Raw genomic sequence first — 23,388 nt, forward strand, 5'->3', positions numbered from 1 at the left:
ACAAGATAAACAATAAAATTTTGCAGAGGTTTCGGTCCAGTATATGGAATAGTCTATTACGCATCAAAATGTGTCACCTAGTGCTTATCTACCTACCTGTAGCTGTTGTTCGGGACTGCGGTGAAAGAGCTTTGCCTCTGACTGAATGTGACTTGGGAACAGCAGTAACACAAGTGCTGTTAAAAAAGGTAACAGAGTCACAGGAACTACTGGGACCCCAGGTTTTTTTCCCACTCGGACTGCCTATGGAAGGATTGCTTCTGCTGGCCCTCTCGTCCGACCTGGTGATACATGAAGATTTGGGAGAAGCTGAAAAAGACAGAGATTGTTTAAATGCTTGTCAGCTTGTTGTTAAATGTTGCAAAACATCATCTTAACTAAAGGAGATGTCCCATGAAGGAGACAGTATATTGAATAAACTATTAAATTATTCAACCCTTAATGTTACAACAAATACTTTGCACAGCACAAAAATGAAAGTTGTTTGTGGTAGTGTGCAGAAAGATCTGAAGAAGAGATGTAATTACCGTAATTTTCGGACTATAAGTCGCGTTTCTTTTCATAGTTTGGGTGGGGGGGCAAGTTATAATAAGGAGTTTTATGTGTGTTATATGTGTTTTTTTTTCAATAATGTCCCCCCCCAAAAAAAGAAAGTGAAACCGCGATAAACGAACCGCGATGTAGCAAGGGATTACTGTAATTTGAATTTCAAGTGATGTCAGCAGCGCGACGCAGCGCGACGCGGCGTGCCGCGGCGGTTGTTTACAAAAAGGACAAAGATTGATCACGGGATGACAAAGAGCTCCACGTACTACCGGCATCATTAGCGGCTTTGTTTCTAAGTGACACGGAGGACGAAGAGTTTGAAGGATTTAAGGATTTGGAGTGATACAGAAGGTTTGAAAAACTATTATGGCTTTTACGCACGCCCGGTCCTACTCTACGGAGCTCTCTTTCACCTCCGTGGATACAAGTCGGGGGCCGGCGCTCGGCCGGGTGGCTGTCCGGGGACGGTGGATGGGGCTCGGACATGGCTTTTACGCACACCCGGTCCTACTCTACGGAGCTCTCTTTCACATCCGTGGATGGAAGTCGAGGGCTGGCGCTCGGCCGGGTGGCTGTCCGGGGACGGTGGATGGGGCTCGGTCATGGCTTTTACTTTTCCTATTCTATGGATCTCTCTTCCACCTCCGTGGCTGGAAGTCCACGCCGCCACACGCCTGGAAGTTTGTTTTGTTAAATAAAGAGCCGTTTACCACACCCACGTCTTTCCTTGTACTTTGTTAACGCTACAATCTAGTTATATACTAGATTTGTGGAATAACAACGAGGCTGACGTCAGGGCGCACGCGCGGCGTTGTTGACAAAGGACGAGGAATTTGATCGATGGATTTAATGATTTAGAGCAGGGGTCTCAAACTCCAGTCCTCGGGGGCCGCATTCCGACATGTTTTCCAAGTTTCCCTCGTTAAACACACCTTATTCAATTATCAGGCTCCTGCAGAACGTGAGGATGAACTGATCATTTGAATCAGGTGTGTTTAACGAGGGAAACTTGGAAAGCATGTCGGAATGTGGCCCCCGAGGACTGGAGTTTGAGACCCCTGATTTAGAGAGCAATAGTTATTTGATATCTAATTTATATATCGTTATATGGCCTGTGCCTATTTTGAAGTGCAAGCACTGTCAGCTGCGCGCACCCATTGTTGACAAAGGACGATCGATGGATTTAAACGTGTTATTTATGTAATGGTTTTTTTGAATAACTCTGAATGTTACGTCAGGCGCGTTCTCAGCTCTTTGTTTGTGTTTGTCACGTTAGCATACGTATCGTTTAGCCTGTTGTTGCTCGTTCATGTCTGCTCTTGGTGTTGGATTTTGTCGAATAAATTGCCCCCCAAAATGCGGCTCATACTCCGGAACGACTTATATATGGTTTTTTTTCACTTTTTTGGGCATTTTATGGCTGATGCGACTTTTAGTCCGAAAATTACGGTACAGAGAAAACACATTGGTTGTTCTTGCAGTATGTCAGTATATTCCAGTATAAGTGATGTATACTTAATGAAAGTGCTGCTGGTAGTCAGCAAGAAAGCCATTACGAGGGTATGATTTAAAATTGATCCACCAACAAATGAATAATGGCTGGGACCACTAGAACATTTTAAATGGAAACTTTCACATACATACTGAGGATTCAGGAAAGGAAATTGAAATCAAGATGGGGAAAATGGGTTTGATTCATTTACATTCGGAATTTGGCTAAATCTAACATTTGCAATGACTTTCTACTTAGAAAAGGGATTTGTTCCTGGAAAGTGTGTACTTCCAGAGGTCATTCATCTTTAATTAATATTCAACATTTTGTCCCACCATTAATTCTTCAGAAAATATAATCAAAGTGACAGAGAATTGGTGAATAATTGGTTTGCCAGTAATCTGTTAAAAACCAATGTTCCAAAGAGCTCCCAAATGTTGGTGAATGAAGCCATTGTTTAATTTCCAGATCAAGCTTTTCCCACAAATATGAATTTATTCATTGTAGAGTTCTCGCCAACCTCTGCATAACAAGTCTGACATTCCAGTCCTCGGGGCTGACATTCCTAGTATTAAAGACCACTATCTCCAACAGGGCAAAAACAAATGGAGTAAATGCTCATAATCTCTTGAGAAAAATGGGTTCATACCGACAAATGGCACTTTTGTGACTGCTGCCTGATCATTAATAATTTTTTTCCCCATCTTTCATTTTTGTCTTTGGCATGTATAAAAGATATACTACACTTATTAGGAAATATCTTTTTAATATCATTATTGCCTGATCTGAACACATCCAACAATGGACTTGGTTGTTTTGCTTTCAAAATAAGACTTTTGTGTACTTGGCGTTAATGTGATAAAACAATAGAGTGCTAACTCCAGAGTGAAAGTTCAGAACATGATAAAAACATACACTTGTTAAAAAAAATAACCCTTAGTGTTGGCAAATAATACTGCATTATTGTCCTGAAAATGGTAAACAGTCCCTCACATGTGTTAATGTTCTCTGTATCTTGACCAGATGTGCCCCTTGACCTCAACAGAGGAAGACAAGAGCGTTGATGTCAGCACAAACACAGGCACACAAAAACACATGCACGCACGCACACATAGGTTGGGAAGCGGAGAACTGCATCACGATCTTACCTTTGCTTGTAGGTCCGTTATTCTCATTACATCCCAGCACTGGAAAATTAAGGCTCGAAGGTAATCCTTTAACAGGAAGCTTGGATGTAGAATTTAAAACTGGTCGCCCACACACCACTGAGGTTGGTTGGAGACTAGATGTCGTTTTTAAGTTGGAATTTGAAAAGCCAGAGGTCGATGGGGAAGTCGGTTGCTCTTGTGTGGTGCGGGGCTTGGTGACGCCTGCAAGTGTGAATTGTTTATTATTCAAGGTTATGATGCTAACTCACTTCCAATAGCTCTGAACAGATTTGTAAAACACCTTTATATTCAGTTTATACTTGGACAGCATATTCGCACGTAACACATTCATACTTTAATGATAATACCAGGAGTAGTCGGGCTTCCCTACATGGTGAATGGAGAGGCCAAAGCTTCACTTCTAGTGTGCTGTATATGGTAGTGATGTTTTGGTAGTGAATGAAACAGCTCTGGAGGCAGCAACATGAGTTTCACGAGCTGCTCCCTCCCCTTCTCACTCTCACTCGCACACTTTTTTCTCTTCGAACTGCATGTGATTGGTTCCGCACTAACCTAATGGGGGAGGAACGGCAGTTAAGTGTGTGCTGTCTACCTACCGAACAAGAGAGTAGGGAGGGAGATATGAGAGAAAGAAAGCAAGGGGCCACAAGAGAAACAACACCAACACTGGAAAGGAAAGGTCAGAAAATTGTGAAAGTAGGAAAATGGGTAAATATGGACCTTATTCAATTTTATTGACAATACAAGGGTGGAGTGGAGAATGCAAAAAAAAAATCTTATCGAGCTGGGTTCACAAACAACCTGCACAGGCACCCATACAGTTAATTTCTTTACAATGGAGAAAAGTCCCAGTGAGGACAACACAACACAAAAGCCTAAGCCCAAGAAGGAAAAAGAATAGGGCATTTCACAGATAATACCAGAAGACACATTTGGGATATGGATTTACGATGAGAGGTGATATGGGAAGGAAGGAAGGAAGGAAGGAAGGAAGGAAGGAAGGAAGGAAGGAAGGAAGGAAGGAAGGAAGGAAGGAAGGACGGACGGAAGGAAGGAAGGAAGGAAGGAAGGAAGGAAGGAAGGAAGGAAGGAAGGAAGGAAGGAAGGAAGGAAGGAAGGAAGGAAGGAAGGAAGGAAGGAAGGAAGGAAGGAAGGAAGGAATCAAAAAAGCAAGAAAGCAAAAAAGCAAGAAAGCAAAAAACAATAAAGCAAGAAAGACATGCAGAGGATACAGACAGACACACAGACAAGACAGACAGAAGGACAGAAAGAAACAAAGAAAGACTGTTTACGTTTTCACCTCAGTCACATTAAGTCACACAAACAGGAGACCCACTGTTGACAAAGCCAGAGCACTATTAGGTGACTGAAGCCAGCAGGAAACATCTGGCTTCATTCAATTTCAATTCTAATGAAATGTCAGACCAGAGAAAGCAGCTGGATTGTGTTACTTAAGAAATCTTTGTTAAGTAAGAACTGGACAATACAAGTCAGGAGTACACACTCGTCTCCAAAGTTCAGTCTTTAGCAGGGCACATGAAATGCAAGGAAGGGCCCAATTACTATTATATTAGCCAACATTCCTACAAATAACTACGTGCATGTACGTAACATTCTGCAGAGAAACCCAAGCTTATTAATTGTTTCTGGCTCCACAAAGCACCACTTTGAATTTATAATGTTGCTTGATGCAGTAAAAAGATTGTTGTATTGTCACGTAGTGGAACATAATTAACACTATTGCGCTGGCGTGCTTTAGCTAAGCAAGCTCGATCTGCAGAGCACTTTGCTCTCGTTTAGACACACTTTTTTCTTTTTTCAACTCAAGTCATTTAATGGAGGATAACTTGGGGGAGGCAACAAATATGTTCTGCACTCTGTGTATCTTTCACCTTTCCCATGCACGTCTCGCTTGTTGTTCCTGCCCTCGAATGTCTGTCATTGGCTAGCACGAAATAACGCTCTTCATAGGCTGGTTTTAGCATTGTATTCAAGGACAAGTGTAAAAATGAGTTGAGCAGGGAAAACCTATATCGTTGATTTGAGGATATAATAATTTCATGAATGTACATATCAATACACCTAGGGTAACAAAACGGTAACCCTAGCCTACAACAAATGACCATCTCCAGCAGTAGATCAAAGCGACATGCTTTGAACTTTGTGGCTGTGGAAGGATTTTGCAGATTAGATTTACATCAACCAAAAATCGTGCCATCACTTCTTTCTTCACAGAGTGTTGCGAGAGCAGCAGCTTAAGCATGGAAGTTCAGACCTCCCTCTCCCCGCCCACTTTTTCTAATTCTTCCGATGGTATCCAAAGGCGGGGCAGCTTGGTGGTGCACTTGGGTAGCACGTCCGCCTCACAGTTAGGAGGGTGCTGGTTCGATTCCACCTCCGGCCCTCCCTGTGTGGAGTTTGCATGTTCTCCCGGGGCCCGCGTGGGTTTTCTCCGGGCACTCCGGTTTCCTCCCACATCCCGAAAACATGCTTGGTAGGCCGATTGAACACTCCAAATTGTCCCTAGGTGTGAGTGCGAGTGCAAATGGTTGTTTGTCTCTGTGTGCCCTGCGATTGGCTGGCAACTGGTTCAGGGTGTCCCCCGCCTACTGCCCGATGACGGCTGGGATAGGCTCCAGCACGCCCGCGACCCCAGTGGGGACTAAGCGGTACAGAAAATGGATGGATGGATGGATGGTATCCAAAGGCGTGCGTTTGCAGGCCAGTCAGGAGGGTTAAAAAAAATTGGGTGTCCCTGGCATGGGGGACCTTGGCGGTCCAATCAATAGCTACAGAAGCTAGCCATAGGGCCATGGAATGAACACTTATTAGTAGGGGTGTAAATCGCGGGTTTTGTCACGATACGATATAATATCGATACAAAGAACTACAATACGATATTTGCCGATATCTTAAAGCCTGCTGCGATTCATTCACGATATATCGCGATATAGTGCTCTACGATCGTTTTTTTTTTTTTTTTTTTTAATAAAAAATATAGAACAATAACCTGATTTATAACAATTCATACGCAAAATCAACAAGGTACTGCAAACTCTTTATTTAGGAAATTACAAGAGTATTGTAGTATACAAAGTACTTATTTTAACACTAAACTTTGATGTCGTGTTTCTTCTTTAAATGTGCGGCGAGATTTGTGCTCCCTGAATATTTGATCACCGCATGGCAGGATTTACAAACTGCACGTGTCTTGTCTGTTGAGCCATCTTTTCTTTGGAATCCAAAGTGCTTCCAAACGAATGACTTGAAGCCTAAAGGGGAGCAAATTTCCTCGTCTTTTTGGACACTAGCCATAGCACCAGCCCAGAAGCCGCGTACTAGTTGTCGACTTCCCTTTCACGTGCGTGCTCTGCTCACAACACAACACGCGCAGTGCGCTCCCGGAAAGAGGAAGCAAGCAACAATGAACTGGATTTCAAAATAAAGTTGCGTCTAATGTCCGAGGTCAAACACGGCGATATAAATCGATGTTTACGTTTAGCATCGATGCCAATAAATCGTAGAGCATTATATTGATTAATCGATGTGTATCGATGTATCGTTACACCCCTACTTATTAGTATTTACACAAATTCTCCCTTCTGACACACCTACTGCACGTGTTTTAAGTCGAGGCAGACAAGTATGTCTGATAGTATGACAGCCGAGGCTGTCAAGAACTCATGGCACTTCAGAAGATTAAGCAGATTTAATTAGAAAATAGCTTTTTATAAAGTGTAGTGTAAATGCTGACTCAATCAAATAATTTTTGGTCAGGCTCTTTTCTAGATCATAAGGCATTGAGCGTGATTGGTCTGAACTGAAAACTAAGACATCAGGTCATTGTACAGGGGTATGCGCATGTTAGCATACGGAATGAAACTGTGGTGAAAAAGAAATATGATAGCTCTCCTTTCCCTTATTATTAGTGCATGTAGCATATATTAAAGCTGCATGCAAACTTCAAGTTCAATATAAAAGTAGGTAAGTCTATCCCATTGACTATGTGGAAGGACAGATTTGACAGGTCATGCCCATATATCGGGGTTCTTTCACCCAGAGTCCGAACTGGCATAAAGATGTGTAATGACAGTATCTTACTGTTTGTTTTGTCTTAAACTACCTCTACCATGTAGAACAGTAAACTGTGTGATTTTTAGATGCCATATAGATAATTTGACCATTGAAAGATGAAGCTGTTAATGTTGTTTTTCACACTTGACATACAATGCAATCTAGGATGTGATGCAATGCTGAAATAGGAAATTAAACTAAGCCCAGTGACCATAAGATTGTTTTAGAATAGATTTGTAATTAAATTATCTCATCACTTACCCAGATTAAGAGTGTTTGAGCACGCACAAAAGAATCTATTGATGGGAATTTTACTCTGGAGTCCACAAGCAGTGGTTTCTTGTTGTGGATTAGCAAGGCCAAGACAGAAAAGTCATTGTCCATCAGAATATGAGTTTTATAACAAAAAAAATTCATTCTACAGACATAAGTGTTTTGCACAATGTAAACAACAGCCGACAGTAGGTTACCATGGCAAAAAAGGGCCACGTTACACGCACGCACACAGACACCCACCCACACACACATACATACACACACACACACACACAAGTGAAATTACAGGCTATGAGACACCAAGCATGGGAAGTTGAGAGTCTGAGTATCTCATCACATCACAGTCACATTATGTTTATTCAGATAAACAGAGTGAAACTTTAACTAAAGAAAGAAAAAGAACAAAGATGTGGACGATAGCGGTGAAGGAAAAGCAGCGGAGAAACAAATTCAATATTACGCACCATGCCGTTTGATGATGAGTCATTTACACCTAGTTATAGTGTAAATTCTGATAAAGACTTCAACGAAACGTCTACACTTATGCAACCCTAGAGCTACAGGATATCAAATGGCCCGCCGCAAATTCAGACAAACTCCAAGTATCCAGACTTGTTTCTGTCTATATGTGCTATCTGTCAGCATCAGTCCGCAGCTTGTCACATGTCTAAAAAGTGTAGCCATCGCACTTGCTGCTAAACAATATGTATGGATGTGTGGTTTTTGTGGTATGTGGAAGGTATTTTAACTGTCAGCTCCACTGTCAGAGTGTTCATTTCCTGAACCTGCTCCTGAGAGGAACTTGGAATTTTGTTCCATTACACACATGCAAGCATGCATGCAAGAACACGCATACGCACACACACAGTTCGGAAGTATTGTATGACTAGCATACCGTTGTGTTTCTGATTTCAGGTTTCATAAAGTTAAAGGTGTGTGCTGTAAGAGCTTTGACTTACCATGGTTCTGACTTTGAACATGTCTCACTCTCACTGGAGATCCATCCCAGGCACTCTGAGCAACTTCTTTCAATATAGGTCCATTAGTCTGGCTTTGTCGGAGCCTGGGGCCATCTGGTCCTGGAGGTGGAACTGGTCCCTTATCCACTCTAATGCTTTTCCCTGGCTGCCTCACAGTGGGCCCCAAATTGGAGACTTTCTGCAGGAAGAGTTTATGCTTAGTGACAGAGTTCCAGCCAAGAGGCCCTAGCTCAGAGCTGCGCACTGAAACCATAGTGTTAGCCATTCCCTGCTCAGAGTCAGAAATGAGGAATGAGAAAAGAGGGAAGGGAGGCAGGGAAGGAGCAGAGGGGAGGAGTGAGGGACGTGTGTGTGTGTGTGTGTGTGTGTGTGCGTGTGTGTGTGTGTGTAAAATGAGTAAAGGAGGAGGAAAAAGAAGAGAAAAAGTGGAAGCAGGGATTGAATACAAAAATCTCATTGTGTTAATCATCCAGGCTCTGACCAGGCTGATTTTTCTTTTAGTCTCAGCTCAAGCATTCCATGTTCCGCCCTCCCCATGATTCTCTTTACCAACACCAGCACATCTGGAGTGAGTTTGCTGTGGTGTGTGTGCGTGCGTGCGTGCGTGCGTGCGTGCGTGCGTGCGTGCGTGTGTGTGTGTGTGTGTGTGTGTGTGTGTGTGTGTGTGTGTGCGTGAGTGAGTATGTGCATGCAGCATGTGCGTGTGGTTGTATGTGCGGGTGTGTGCGAGTGCAGGTGGTGCAAGTGTGTGTTTTTGCTGAATTACATTTCATAAAATTCTTAACATTCCTATTTTACAATACAGTGCTGTTATAACAAAAATCGGTGCTGAGTTTCAAGGAGGTTTGTAAAAGATTATTGATATTTGATGTCATTTCAAAGCGGAGAGTTAATTTCAGTTGAGTTGAGATACGTATGAGTGCTTTGAGTTGCAGTTTGGGCAAATTCAACTCCTAAGTCAAGAACCACTATCTTGAAGCTTTTCAGGGGCAGAGACAATGAATTATTCTTGCATTCCCATGCCCACTGCACATTGATGCAAGAGGGATAAACCTAACTCTAAATAATCTAAGTCTAAAAAATTGGAGACGTATTTGCATGATAAATTCAACTAAGCTAAGATCGTGATCATTAAAGACAAGCAAAAGAAAAGACTTGTTGCATGGAGTACTTTGAGTCCTAAACATATTTTTCTCATGTATGTACTCGTGTAGGTTTGTATTTGCATACATTACAGCCGATAAGTTTTGAACACGCCCTTTGCAGACACAACCCTGTTGGGGCAGGTTTTAGGCATGTCGGAGGTCACAGGTCTTGAAAGGCAGCACATGCTCAAGTGAAAGTGTAGAGCAGTGGTCCCCAAACCCCGGGCCGCGGACCAGTACCGGTCCGTGGATGATTTAGTACCAGGCCGTACAAGAAAGAATAAATAACTTGCATTATTTTACACCTCAGTGGCGTGTACATAACACAACATTACTCATGTTATGTTGTTGGCATGATATTATGAGAATGTTGCGAGTAGATTTGCCTAGAATACACAGTGGATTTACGTTTATTATTATATTATACTGTGGTGTTCGCATACATCAGCGGTTCCCAACCTTTTTTGCGCCACGGACCGGTTACATGTCAGACAATATTTTCACGGACCGGCCTTTACATAAATATATAAATAAATAATGAATGTATAATAAAAAACGCATACCGTATTTTTCGGACTAAAAGTCGCTCCAGAATATAAGTCGCATTAGCCATAAAATGCACAATAAAGTGAAACAAAAACATAGATAAGTCGTATAAGTCGCATTTTGGGGGAAATTTATTTGACAAAATCCAACACCAAGAACAGACATGAACGAGCAACAACAGACTAAACGATACGATATGCTAACGTGATATAAACACAAACGAAGAGCTGAGTACGGGCCTGACGTAACATTGACAGTTACGTGACCATCTGTGTCACTCCAAATCATTAAATCAATCGATCGCCCTTTATGTCAACAATGCCAGGCGCGCGCCGCTGACGGCGGTTGCACTTTAAAATATTCCACAGTCTCATATAATTATAAACAACAATTTTATCAAACAATCTCTGTCATTCCAAGTCATTAAAACCTGTGATTGAATCCTTAGTCCTTTATGTAAAACACCGCCGTGTATCCGCCGCGCCGCAGTTGCAGTTCAGATTACAGTAAGCCCTTGCTATACATCAAGGTTCGTTTATCGCGATTTCACTACATCGCGGATTTTTGACTTTTGAAAATTTGGGAAAAATTCACATATAAGTCGCTCCCCCACCCAAACTATAAAAATAAAAAAAACGCGACTTATAGTCCGGAAAATACGGTAAAAGTAAAACTCACCATTAAATATCTGCTCCGTAGCTTTGCGGGCTTGACTGGAGAAACATGTTACGTGATCGGGACAACGTCTTGACTTGAATTAATTGATCGTTGATAAAAAAAAAAAAAAAGTTTTTTTTTCTGTGCGTCCCGGTACCAAATGACCCACGGACCGCTACCGGTCCGCGGCCTGGTGGTTGGGGACCTCTGGCATACAGTATTCCCTCATCCATAAACGTCCATAAACAAAGTGCAGTCTGTGATTATTTGATTTATTGATGCTTTCGACATTTGATTTTATATTTTCTAGAATTGTTTTTAGAAGTTTTCTTCGCAAAAATCGTGACATCATCAAACAGCGGTCCGTGAAAATATTTTCTGACAGTAATGGTGGTGCTAAAAAGGTTGGGGACTACTGGTGTAAAGGTCACAGACCACATTCACATGCATGTGCTCTTTTCTTTTAATGATGTCAATTCGGAAGTTTTAGGTTTTGAATTTTGGTTGCCTTTCATTTGTTTTTCACCCAACCCACAACTCTAGTTCATACAGAGTAACAATGGCTGTTTTTTAAGACAAGGAATTTCAAAATTCTGAGGCCCATCATGGAGCTAACAATCCCACCCAATTTCCACATGTTCTCACTAATAATAGATTCCAGCTGATAGCAATACAAAACTATTTCACAGTGACTATACACATAATCCATAAGCCCTAAGGACAGATCTTTTTCCTTGAACTCATTTGATGAAAACCAACATCAAGTTTAACCTTTAAGTCTGAAGGTGATGAGCTCAGATGAAAACACTATTAAAAAGGGACTTACCCAGGAGTGATTTATTGGTTTATCCAAATTGGGCAGAGTCAGAAGAGCCTCACCAGCGTCCTCCCAATAGTCCTCCACACATTCTTCACCAGGTATGGAACTCTGATTCTTACACTCTACATTTACTACACTTTTATCAGAAAGCTCCTGGACTAGCTTTCTGGGTGTTACCGTGCATTGCTCTTCAGTCACCTTCGTGTGCAGGGCACCGGCGCAGTCTGAAAGTGTTCCGCTGAAGGCCAAACTCTGCCTTTTCGACTTTTTTGAGTCACTGGCTGCTGTCTTATGGCTGGTATTGCTGTTAGTGTTTTGTCGTCGGATTGGTTTCAGAATACCAGCCACTTTAACAGTACCACTAGAGGGTCTTTGCCTTTTACCGCCATAAAAAGTCTTCATTTCCTCCTTCCTAGGGGAAGCCTTCCTTTCAATCGCTGATGCAGACTTATTCTATAAAAAACAAGAAGAAAAGTTCAGAACAAGAAATATTGAATAAGACATAAGATGGATAAAACAAAACCACAATACCTGGCCCGTTATTTTTGGTGGCGACGGTGTGGGTCGTGATCCAACTTTAGCCTTGATGTTTTTAAGGTCCAATTTGGATAGCCTATTTTCGTCACTATTTGACATTTTGGAAGCTCCAGCCAAGGGAATGTTTGATTTGAGTTTTAGTCTGCTTGGGTTTCCGGCAAGCTTCTTATAGTTTTTTGTGCAATTTAGTAAACGGACATTGTCCTTGGCTTCTTGGACAGGACTGACTGCAGAGGGAGTGACAGCCAATTTGTGGGTGGTGTCACTAATGTCCTCAGATGTTTTGCCAAGCGAAGTCAGCGGACACATAATCTGTACTTCTTCGATGCCTACCTCTGATCTCGGATCATTCATAGTTTCATTGTTATTGAGCTGGTGCTCAGGTAACAGCACTCTGCTAAACAAGCTTGGATTGGGTGAGTTTGTATGGGCTGTGCTGGTTCTCGGTGCATCAAAGTCTGAGCTGATTGAAAAATACAAAGCTTCATCTTCAGCAGCATCATCATGATCAGCAATATCATCATCTACAAGAATTTCAGTTTCTTCTGAGTCCGGAGTTGATGAGCCATGTCTCTTTCTATTTCTGTTGTCACAATTATTACCATGGTCCTCAGTATCAGATATCAGAGGTGGGGACAGAGCAAGGTTGTCATTGTCATTCCTGGTTTCTTGATGTTCACCAGCACTGGCATCAAGGTAAACTGATAAAGAGTTGTCATTTGATTCTGACATCTCATTTGCTGTTTGCATTTTTGTAAATGCACCGACATTATCTTTGTCGAAAATATTTTTGTCCTCGTGCTCACAGTTGGAAATGTCATCCTCTTCAATTTCTTTTGTTTCAGTCAATAAAGTCGTTGTCAGGGTGACTTCGAGCATGTCATAGTCTTGAGGACTGACAGTATATCCACTGCTGATGCTGCTCCGACTGCATAATGAGTCTGGAGATGATTCTCCCAAACTGATGGAAGGCGAGGAAGATGAGGAAGTTGGAAGAGCATTTCCATTGTGGTCTCCTGCACTGTGAAGAGAGAGTTTCATGCTGGTGTCACTTTTCTCCTCATCGGTGACACTCTCACTGGGATTACAAATACTCATCTTATTGTAAGGACCATTAAGTCATCCTACAATACCGCAAACATTTCAACCACCTTGAGCTGAACAAAAAAAACAGAATGTGAACATCTTCAGACTCTACATTGATATTTGATCAAAAGTCCAATCCATTGTCTGGACTCAGAAGGTTTGGAGCGTCACTTCAGTATCCAACAGGGATGCTTCGGGGATTGGCTTCATCGTCAGACCAAAACATCTGAAAGAGCAGAAGGAAGGAAATTTGTCGAATGTTTGTGACTGTGTAACACAGACTTCAACTAAATTAATTGTCAAACTGATGTAGTTATTCATTCATCCATCCATCAATTTTCTGCACTACTTGTCCCCACGAGGGTTGTGGGTGTGCTGGAGCCTATCCCAGTAATCATCGGGCAGTAGGCGGGGGACACCCTGAACTGGTTTCCAGCCAATCGCAGGGCACACAGAGACGAAGAACCAGCCACACTCGCACTCGCACCTATGGGCAATTTGGAGTGCTCAATCGGCCCACCAAGCAATTTTTTCGGATGTGGGAGGAAACCGGAGTGCCCGGAGAGAATCCACACAGGCACGGGGAGAACATGCAAACTCCACACAGGGAGGGCCGGAGGTGGACTCGAACCCGCACCCTCTGAACTCCGAGGCGGACGTGCTAACCAGTGCACCACCGTGCCGCCCTGATGTAGTTATTTGGGCAGCAAAATAAAATAGTGGTTGGATGGACAACGAGAACAAACTAGAAGACGTCCCAAATGTGCAATCCCTCTCAAATTTTGTCATGGGAATACTTCAAGCTAAAAGCCTGTATGCTACGGAACCAACTACATTTGAACCTGCACAGATATCTGTCTGCATGACTACTGTACGATGGAACTAGACCAGTGCTGCCCTCTGCAGGTTAAAGTTGATTGAGGCATGGCTCAATGCAACGTCAACAAATAGATTAATTTACAGCATGGTCACTGTTTCAAATTTTCACCAAATAAGTGTCCCTCTTCATCCATATAAATCAACAAATTGTGCTACAACTATACTGTACTGTAAATGTGTGTGCGTGTGTGTGCGACTGTGTGTTTATATGGGTCAGAGGCAAAATGAAAGGAGGAGCAGCCATATAAAGATGATCAGATTAAGGACAGTGTGCAATCTTCATTATCTAGCAATGACTGTTGGGCCTCTGGGTGACAACTCCAGGTACAGAGAATATACATGTACCTTACTGAAGAAGAATCCCCTAACTTTTGTGCTGTCCAAATTGATGCTTCAAGTTGAAACGCAATTGTGAAAAATACACCTCTACATTTTCACACAAGTGACATCAAGCACAATATGATGGTCTCTATTTCCAGTATGTAATTCACCTGACCCTTTACATGACCTTAGAACTGGACATGGAACATTCCACCAATTTCAATTTCAATTAAAATTTCAATTACAATTGCAATAATATCATTATAATTATAATGTATAATTATATAATATAGTTAAATAATATATAATTACAATAAATTGGCATAAATGCACAAAGAAGTTTCTAGGTGTATTTATCTACAGTAATTCCTCATAAACAGTTAAGGACTGTTCTCCAAAAAAAGGATATCCGGTTATGCAGTTGACATGAGTACTCGAATAATCTGATCACTCCATCCGATAATCTGCATGTTAACAGTTAAATAATCTGATCACTCCATCCGATAATGTGCATGTTAACAGTTAAATAATCTGATCACTCCATCCGATAATGCGCATGTTAACAGGCTCACTGCAAGGTTGAGCTGCATTTAGTTTTAATTAGCCTTCAGTAATCCTCCCGCAAAAATAATCTGGCAAGTGACAATAAATTGTTTTAAACTATGGTTTACTCTTAGGAATGTTAAAATTTTACATAAACAGTGCCTATTTTGGGGGGAGGGGGCGTTAACTCAGGCCTGGAATAGATTATTTCTAATTTTGTTATTTCCTTTTCTTTCTTTTACTAATTTATTAAAAATTGGAACAGGTTGCAATCCTGTTTTCTTAAAATTAAGAGTGAATTACTATGTTTTGTGCACAATCCTGCAGAATTCTCATGAGAACAGGCTCTGAAACATGCATTCCACTGGCATGAAAGGTGGTTTCACTGGCGGGGATAACCCAAACCAATTAGGTTGTCAACTCACTTGACATCTCTATCAGTTTTCCTCTGCCCACAGAAATGAACCATCCCAAAGAGCAAAGCGCAGCCAATCAGCAACACATTAGGGTCATGAAAACAGGACTGTAGTAACCTTCAGGCAATCACTTGGATGTCGTCATCCAAGTGTTTAAAAATGTGCCGGGGGCAATCTTCAAGACTGCACTGCCTGTCTATTCATACCTAATTGCATTCCAAACAGAGCTTGAAGCAGCGCTGCAACTACTTATGACTATCTTTTTCCCAATGTTTTAACTATTCAACACATGAAGTTGATAACTACTGAATAAACTGTCGGTATTTTCCACGGAAATTATTCACTTCATGCATACAATAGCAACAGAGACAGTGTAGTGGCAAACTTTGTTCATGCGGTTACTAATCAAACCACTTCGTGTGGGCATCTTAAGGTTTTCTGACTCGTATCCTTTTCCAATGCATTTTCATCATACATATTGCTTCGGTGGTGTACTGATGGATCAGTTGAGTTTGCTTTTGTTTTCTTTAACTCTTGAACGTCTTGATCAATTTCTGAACAAAATAATCTTCTCAATAAAAAACACAAGAAAGTTCACATAAAATAGCAATATCACTTGGTCAAACACCGTCAATCTCATAATGCACGGGATACGGATAAGGTAAAAAAATGTGCCTTCATTGCTACTTGCCTGTGCACTTCTCTTAATCTAAATCACATGTATCCCATAGAAACCTACTAATACTAAAATTCTACGTAACTAATTTAAAGCTTTCCTAATATTCTTCTGAATGATCAAACTAAAAAATATTCATCCAAATTACGTTCTAATAATTTGGCTCAAACAGACAGCTATTCTCACTTTCTCGTTGTTTTCTGCTTAATCTTCTAAACTCTAACCATACAGTGGTACCTTGATTTACAAGTTTAATTACCGTATTTTCTGGACTATAAGGCACATCTAAAAACCTAACGTTTTCTCAAAAGCGGACAGTGCGCCTTATAGGCCGGTGCGCCTTATATATGGACCAAATTCCTAAATTTAAACCAGCGGTCATCGGGTAGTAGGCGGGGGACACCCTGAACCGGTTGCCAGCCAATCACAGGGCACACAGAGCCGTACAACCATCCACACTCGCACCCACACCTAGGGGCAATTTGGAGTGCACAATGGGCCTTTCAAGCATGTTTTTGGGATGTGGGAGGAAACCGGAGTGTCCGGAAGAAACCCACGCAGGCTCAGGGAGAACATTCAAACTCCACACAGGGAGGGTCGGAGGTGGAATCGAACCGTCACCCTCCTAACTGTGAGGTGGATGTGCTACCCAGTGCACCACCGAGCCACCAATTTGAGACAGTGGATGAAAATAACTATACCGGATTTGGTTCAGGAGCTCAAACCATCTGACTCTTTCAGAACTATTGTGAAATCTGTCTCCTGAACATGTCCTGTCTCAAGCAGGGGGACATGTCTGGCACTGGAGGATTTGAGTCCCTGGCGACGTAGTGTGTTACTGATGGTCGTCTTTGTTACTTTGGTCCCAGCTCTCTGCAGGTCATTCACTAGGTCCCTCCGTGTTTTTCTGGGATTTTTGTTCACCGTTCTTGTGATCATTTTGACCCAACGAGGTGAGATCTTGCGTGGAGCCCAAATCAAGGCCATTATTGACCAAATACTTATTTTCCACCATAATTTGCAAATAAATTCTTTAAAAATCAGACAATGTGGTTTTCTGGATTTTTTTTTTTTTTTTATTTGTCTTTCATGGTTGAAGTGTACCGATGATGAAACTTACAGACATCTCTCATCTTCCAAGTGGGAGAATTTGCACAATTGGTGACTGACTAAATACTTTTTTGCCCCACTGTAGCTGACAACGAGCCACTTCTACAAAAGAGAACTCATCTCAAACCTTCCCTCCTTAACCGAGATTGTCGAGAAAGTGTTAATGATCAACTCAACAAATTCTTGAACTCAAACTGAATTTAGCCCGGAATTTCCACTCCCGCAATATAGGTCAGCCCCAATCGTAGTAATGGCTTAAAAGATAATCGTATCAGATAAGAATTAAGAATCTTACTCCGTGGACAGTGAATGTTCGACTGGCACACGCAGTGGAGGATAAATTGTTTCTGCCTTTTTGGAGATCACAGAGGAAAATGGTATCCATAATAAGATAAGCAGCCACACTATCACTGACAAACCTGCCACCATGAAGTGTGCTGGTAAATGCTGACATGAAGGAATCCATCTCCCAGTCCATTTCAAAGCCATCATGCTTCTCAACTCTGTTACACACCAGCTCACAGTTCAAAGACAGCTAGATGGAACAGGACTTTCAAACAAGTAGAGGTTCAACAGATCTGGGCCACAGAACAAGGTCCATGAGGACGTGGTGACTGAGTGAACCCAGCTCCAAGGATTGACTGCAGTTCGAGCTCCATTCTCACAGCCCACAGATGTGGCAGAGGTAGCCCAGTGACGGACGGCACTGTGAAACGATAATTCTTTGCGGTGATCGCTCGGGCAATTATGCTTATGCTGTTGTGTAGTGCACACTTCACACGAACCGTGAAGTACTTTGGAACTCACCAGTAATCAGCAAACGTGAACAGTATTCTGTATGGCTTCCCCAAAATGCCAAGAGAAAAGAGTAAATATATTGTGAGGGATACTTTCAGGTTCTACTAAACGGTGGATAGTTTTTCTATTTACATGACACCAGCATTATTAGACAGATCTTGTAAAGATGATTTGAGTGATAGTCGTAATGGTTTTAAAAAACTGAAACTGCAAAGCATGTACATTCACATGAAATAAACTCAATAAGGATAAAGCAACTTTTCACCCTATGTGTATATACGTATCATTATTTAACAGATATGTACATATCTAGAAGAGTCCCCCAAAAGATCAGTAATTTTTTTAATTTTTTTTATTTAACCTTTATTTACCCAGGCAAACAATGAAGAAAAAGTTCTTATTTACAACTGTGGCCTGACCCAAAGAACAACAGTAAGGGAGCAGAAGGCTCACCTTTACTTCATCGAAACATTTGGCAAGTACACCACTGCGTCACATTACAGCAGCACTTCTGCAGTCAGCAGAGATGCAGCCAGGAGTATGAGAAGCAGTGGTGCAACTCCAAGCTACACAGAAATCACATCCACAGCAAAAGCGGTTGCCATAGAAATAACAGCCTTCTCAGTTACTCAAAAATTTGTCAGTGTGTGACTAACATTCTATTCACCAACAGTCACAGTTGAAGGCTTGTCTATTTTGATTTGTGATTTAAACAGGCAGTTTTTCGTGTACTGTGATATGACTGATGAAAGGTTTGTGACAGAGTGTTTTCAAATGAAGGAAAGGACTCCTTTGCGCCACAGAAATAATAGTGGATACTAGGGGTGTAAATCACGGGTTTTGTCACGATACGATATAATATCGATATAAAGAACTACGATACGATATTTGCCGATATCTTAAAGCCTGCTGCGATTCATTCACGATATATCGCGATATAGTGCTCTACGATCGATTTTATTATTTTTTTTAATAAAAAATATAGAACAATATCCTGATTTACAACAATTCATACGCAAAATCAACAAGGTACTGCAAACTCTTTATTTAGGAAATTACAAGAGTATTGTAGTATACAAATTGCTTACTTTAACACTGAACTTTGATGTCGTGTTTTTTCTTTAAATGTGCGGCGAGATTTGTGCTCCCTGAATATTTGATCACCGCATGGCAGGATTTACAAACTGCACGTGTCTTGTCCGTTGAGCCATCTTTTCTTTGGAATCCAAAGTGCTTCCAAACGAATGACTTGAAGCCTAAAGGGGAGCAAATTTCCTCGTCTTTTTGGACACTAGCCATAGCACCAGCCCAGGAGCCGCGTGCTAGTTGTCGACTCCCCTTTCACGTGCAGCAACGCCGCGCACTGCTCCCTGCTCCCGGAAAGAGGAAGCAAGCAACAATGAACTGGATTTCAAAATAAAGTCGCGTCTAATGTCCGAGGTCAAACACGGCGATATAAATCGATGTTTGCCTTTAGCATCGATGCCAATAAATCGTAGAGCATTATATTGATTAATCGATGTGTATCGATGTATCGTTACACCCCTAGTGGATACGCAAGGTGATGATAGAAATACAAGGAAATCATCATTTGGAATATGTGAAAATATTACGAAAATGTAAAAACACTCAGGTATGTATGTGCAAATACAAGACCGATATGCTAATAATTAGGGGTGTAAATCGCGGGTTTTGTCACGATACGATATAATATCGATATAAAGAACTACGATACGATATTTGCCGATATCTTAAAGCCTGCTGCGATTCATTCACGATATATCGCGATATAGTGCTCTACGATCGATTTTTTTTTTTTTTTAATAAAAAATATAGAACAATATCCTGATTTATAACAATTCATACGCAAAATCAACAAGGTACTGCAAACTCTTTACTTAGGAAATTACAAGAGTATTGTAGTACAAATTGCTTACTTTAACACTGAACTTTGATGTCGTGTTTTTTCTTTAAATGTGCGGCGAGATTTTTGAATATTTGATCACCGCATGGCAGGATTTACAAAGTGCACGTGTCTTGTCCGTTGAGCCATCTTTTCGTTGGAATCCAAAGTGCTTCCAAACGAATGACTTGAAGCCTAAAGGGGAGCAAATTTCCTCGTCTTTTTGGACACTAGCCATAGCACCAGCCCAGGAGCAGCGTACTAGTTGTCGACTCCCCTTTCACGTGCAGTAACGCCGCGCACTTCTCCCTGCTCCCGGAAAGAGGAAGCAAGCAACAATGAACTGGATTTCAAAATAAAGTCGCGTCTAATGTCCGAGGTCAAACACGGCGATATAAATCGATGTTTACCTTTAGCATCGATGCCAATAAATCGTAGAGCATTATATCGATTAATCGATGTGTATCGATGTATCGTTACACCCCTACTAATAATGTATTGAATTAGTAATCACTTCTGAAAACCTCTACCAGAAGTGGCAAAAATAGTGCAATGTACAAATGAAAGCACAAAGTACCAAACGATTAGATTGGCTGTTTGCCATTCCAATCACAAAATGGTCCTGCAGTAACTCTAGTGCAGATCTAGTTCACATTTCCCATCTTCTTTAACTATTACAAAAGCAATATTAGCAGAAAGATGAGCAGAAATGAATAGATATTTCTTTTTACTCTTAAACAAATACCTCAAAGATGGTGACTTGCTCTCTAAGAAATATCTGCCCTCATGATAAAAATAAATAAATAAAAAAACAGAGCACATCGAGTGGCCATACATGGTCAGAACTCTGCAGCTCAGGCCGTGAGCTGCACAGAGGGCATTAGTGCTGAAACCAAGCAAATACAAAAGTTTTGACTCAGTTCTGCATTGTGGCATCTTGACTGGCATCAATGGAGTGAAGGCTCAAGATTCTCATCAATGTCAACCAAATACTACAAGTGTATCATGACAAGTATGTGATTTTTCTTTTGGTTTTTGCATAAGCATGCAAAGCAACCATTCAGCACTAGGAAATAATGTACAAGGGGCCCCCAAAAAACGGGCTATTTGGTACACAGAGACAGTAAGTCCATGAAAACTCAAAGTTCGTAAAAAAACAAAGCAAAACTGTATGTGCAGAACTTCTTGAAAATAGGCAACAGGCAAAATGAGACAAAGGGTAGAGCAAACAACGTGCTAGAATAAACAAGCGGTATTCAAGAGACAATTGCCCTCATTTGCTAATGTGCATGCAGACCAATTTGTGCAAAACATGTAATGAGTGATTTATCGATTCACTTTGTGCCTGGATTTGTGCGTATTCAGCAAATAAATTTAGAACATCCATAGAATATGCGTACGCACAACTAATGAGGGATCTTGTAATACAAACCTTTTAAAAATAGGATAGACTGAGAAAGTTATGAACTTCTCTCGCAGCTGTTTTTATTTCTTTGTATTAACCTTCGCGGAATGAAGTGATCTGTCAAACAGATTGAAATGAACATGGCTTATACTAATTGGTCATTTAGAATGAAAACTGATTCATCGACATACTAACAGTTGTGCGAACAAAATGAGCTGGTGCGCACGTGTCCTGAATTTGACAATGATTTTGAGTATATTCTCAATTTGTGCGCACAGTACGAACATCCTACGCATTTATTTAGTAAATGAGCCTTATTGACGAGCAGAAACAAGTGCAGCGCTCCCACTAATTATAACTACAGTCAATGTAATGGTTGGTTGTATATTTAATCCTTTTTTAAAACTAGTATTTGTTTCCATGCCACAATACAATATTGTGCAATAGTCTAGCTTTGTTTATATGAGCCTTTGTCAAAGTTACCACTATGACTTGTAAAACATAAACTAATAGGACAAAGCAGGTTTGCGCAAATGAATACACAGAACTTTTGAAGAGGAATGCTTCATTTTGTAATGTACAACTGATGGACCTTGGGCATTAAAGGACTGTGCGATATCTGATATTTTGGTATCAATCCATACCAAATAAATACTGGCACCAGTATTGCACATACTGATACCAAGTAGATTTAGATTTTAAAAAAATGCAATTTTAGATTGCTTGTCCTATTAAATAACATGTTTTGTGCAAATTCAACTTTCTTGTTAAGTTCTTAACTGTGGAAAGATAATGTAATGAAAGTTACCATATACAAAGTAGTAGTAATCTGCGTATTCTACCGTAGTTTCTGCCGCTCTTAAATTTCTTTAGATATTAAAGAGCTAACTGGGAGATAAAAAATATCAAATAAAGCATAATACTATGACTCAACGTAAAATGTACAAAATGATTATTATAGAAATAAATGTAAAGTTGATACTTGGATCAATCCAAAGAGCCTTATTAGGCATGGTAAAACATTAAGCATTCCCTGTGGCCAGATAGCTTAACAGTTTCAGCTGTCAATATGTTACAAGGTACTGTACTGCCATCTGACTGTAAAATCACCTCTGTGTGATAGCCTTGGGTTGTGTATCAGGGATTGTAAATAATCCATTGCAAGTTTTTTTCCAGGCCCAAAATACATCAAAAGCAAATTTCCCATTTGCATTATCTACTGACATGCCTACAGGAAGTGGACAGCTGCCTTTTGCCTAACATGGAAGTGCTGCATACATAGTTTATTACATCTCAGCAACTAATTACCATTTGTATCTAAATAATGGTGTATAACATTTTGTCTACCTGCGAGTCAACATAGTAACTACTATGATAATTGCCAATATCCAACCCCCAGAACAATATTGGTACCTCCTGTTTATTCCCCATCCTTGATTAAACAAGAAGTAGCCTGCTAACTAAAAAAACATAAACAGATCCAAATGGTAAATTCTTTAAATTCTTTTCACATTTATTAGAGCGCATCCTTGGTGGAGGTCTAAACTCTACTTGTGGCATTCTAGTATTTATTATCATTAGGCATTGCTGAAACAACAAATGTAATGATGGCCAGTGATTTTTGCACTTAAAAATGTTGGGGACTGCTGCTGTATAGTACAAACAATTTTGAAAGGATTAAGTCTTATTTACATTAGTGTGCATGTTCAGTAGTTGTGTTCAGCAACAGAGGATTCAAACGGATATCGCCTTCAAGGTCCCAATCCACTTATCACTGATGGTAACCAATGTCAAATGTGTGCTGTCTTTACAGAAATTCTTTGAAAGCTTCCACATAATCAAAGCCTGAAATTTACATTCCAAGATCAAAGACATTTTCAAAAAGCAGAAATGTGTAACTTTCCCCCAACACAGGTTAATGTTAAATGATTGACTAGCATTGCACAGGTCAACGTTTCAAAGTCCATAAACCATTCACTTCCCAAATGTAATGTAAGTACACTTACATA

The 23,388-nt window shown here is 40.8% G+C and overlaps 1 protein-coding gene across 6 annotated transcripts in view; it reads right to left on the reverse strand.

The window, feature by feature from the left end:
• LOC133151447 (serine-rich adhesin for platelets-like) overlaps positions 1–23,388 on the reverse strand; it is a 63,118-nt gene that overhangs the window by 33,289 nt on the left and 6,441 nt on the right. For 5 of the 6 annotated variants that reach the window (XM_061274488.1, XM_061274486.1, XM_061274485.1 and 2 more), the window contains 5 exons: positions 12,237–13,554; positions 11,712–12,158; positions 8,517–8,715; positions 3,187–3,408; positions 97–309 (listed from right to left, as the gene is read on the reverse strand). In XM_061274488.1, coding sequence (XP_061130472.1) covers positions 97–309; positions 3,187–3,408; positions 8,517–8,715; positions 11,712–12,158; positions 12,237–13,340 — 2,185 coding nt within the window. In that variant the 5' untranslated portion in view covers positions 13,341–13,554. The remainder of the gene's footprint in view (positions 1–96; positions 310–3,186; positions 3,409–8,516; positions 8,716–11,711; positions 12,159–12,236; positions 13,555–23,388) is intronic. The other variant, XM_061274489.1, reaches the window with a different exon arrangement.

This window comes from Syngnathus typhle, linkage group LG3, assembly GCF_033458585.1.
Source record: "Syngnathus typhle isolate RoL2023-S1 ecotype Sweden linkage group LG3, RoL_Styp_1.0, whole genome shotgun sequence".
NCBI lineage: Eukaryota > Metazoa > Chordata > Actinopteri > Syngnathiformes > Syngnathidae > Syngnathus > Syngnathus typhle.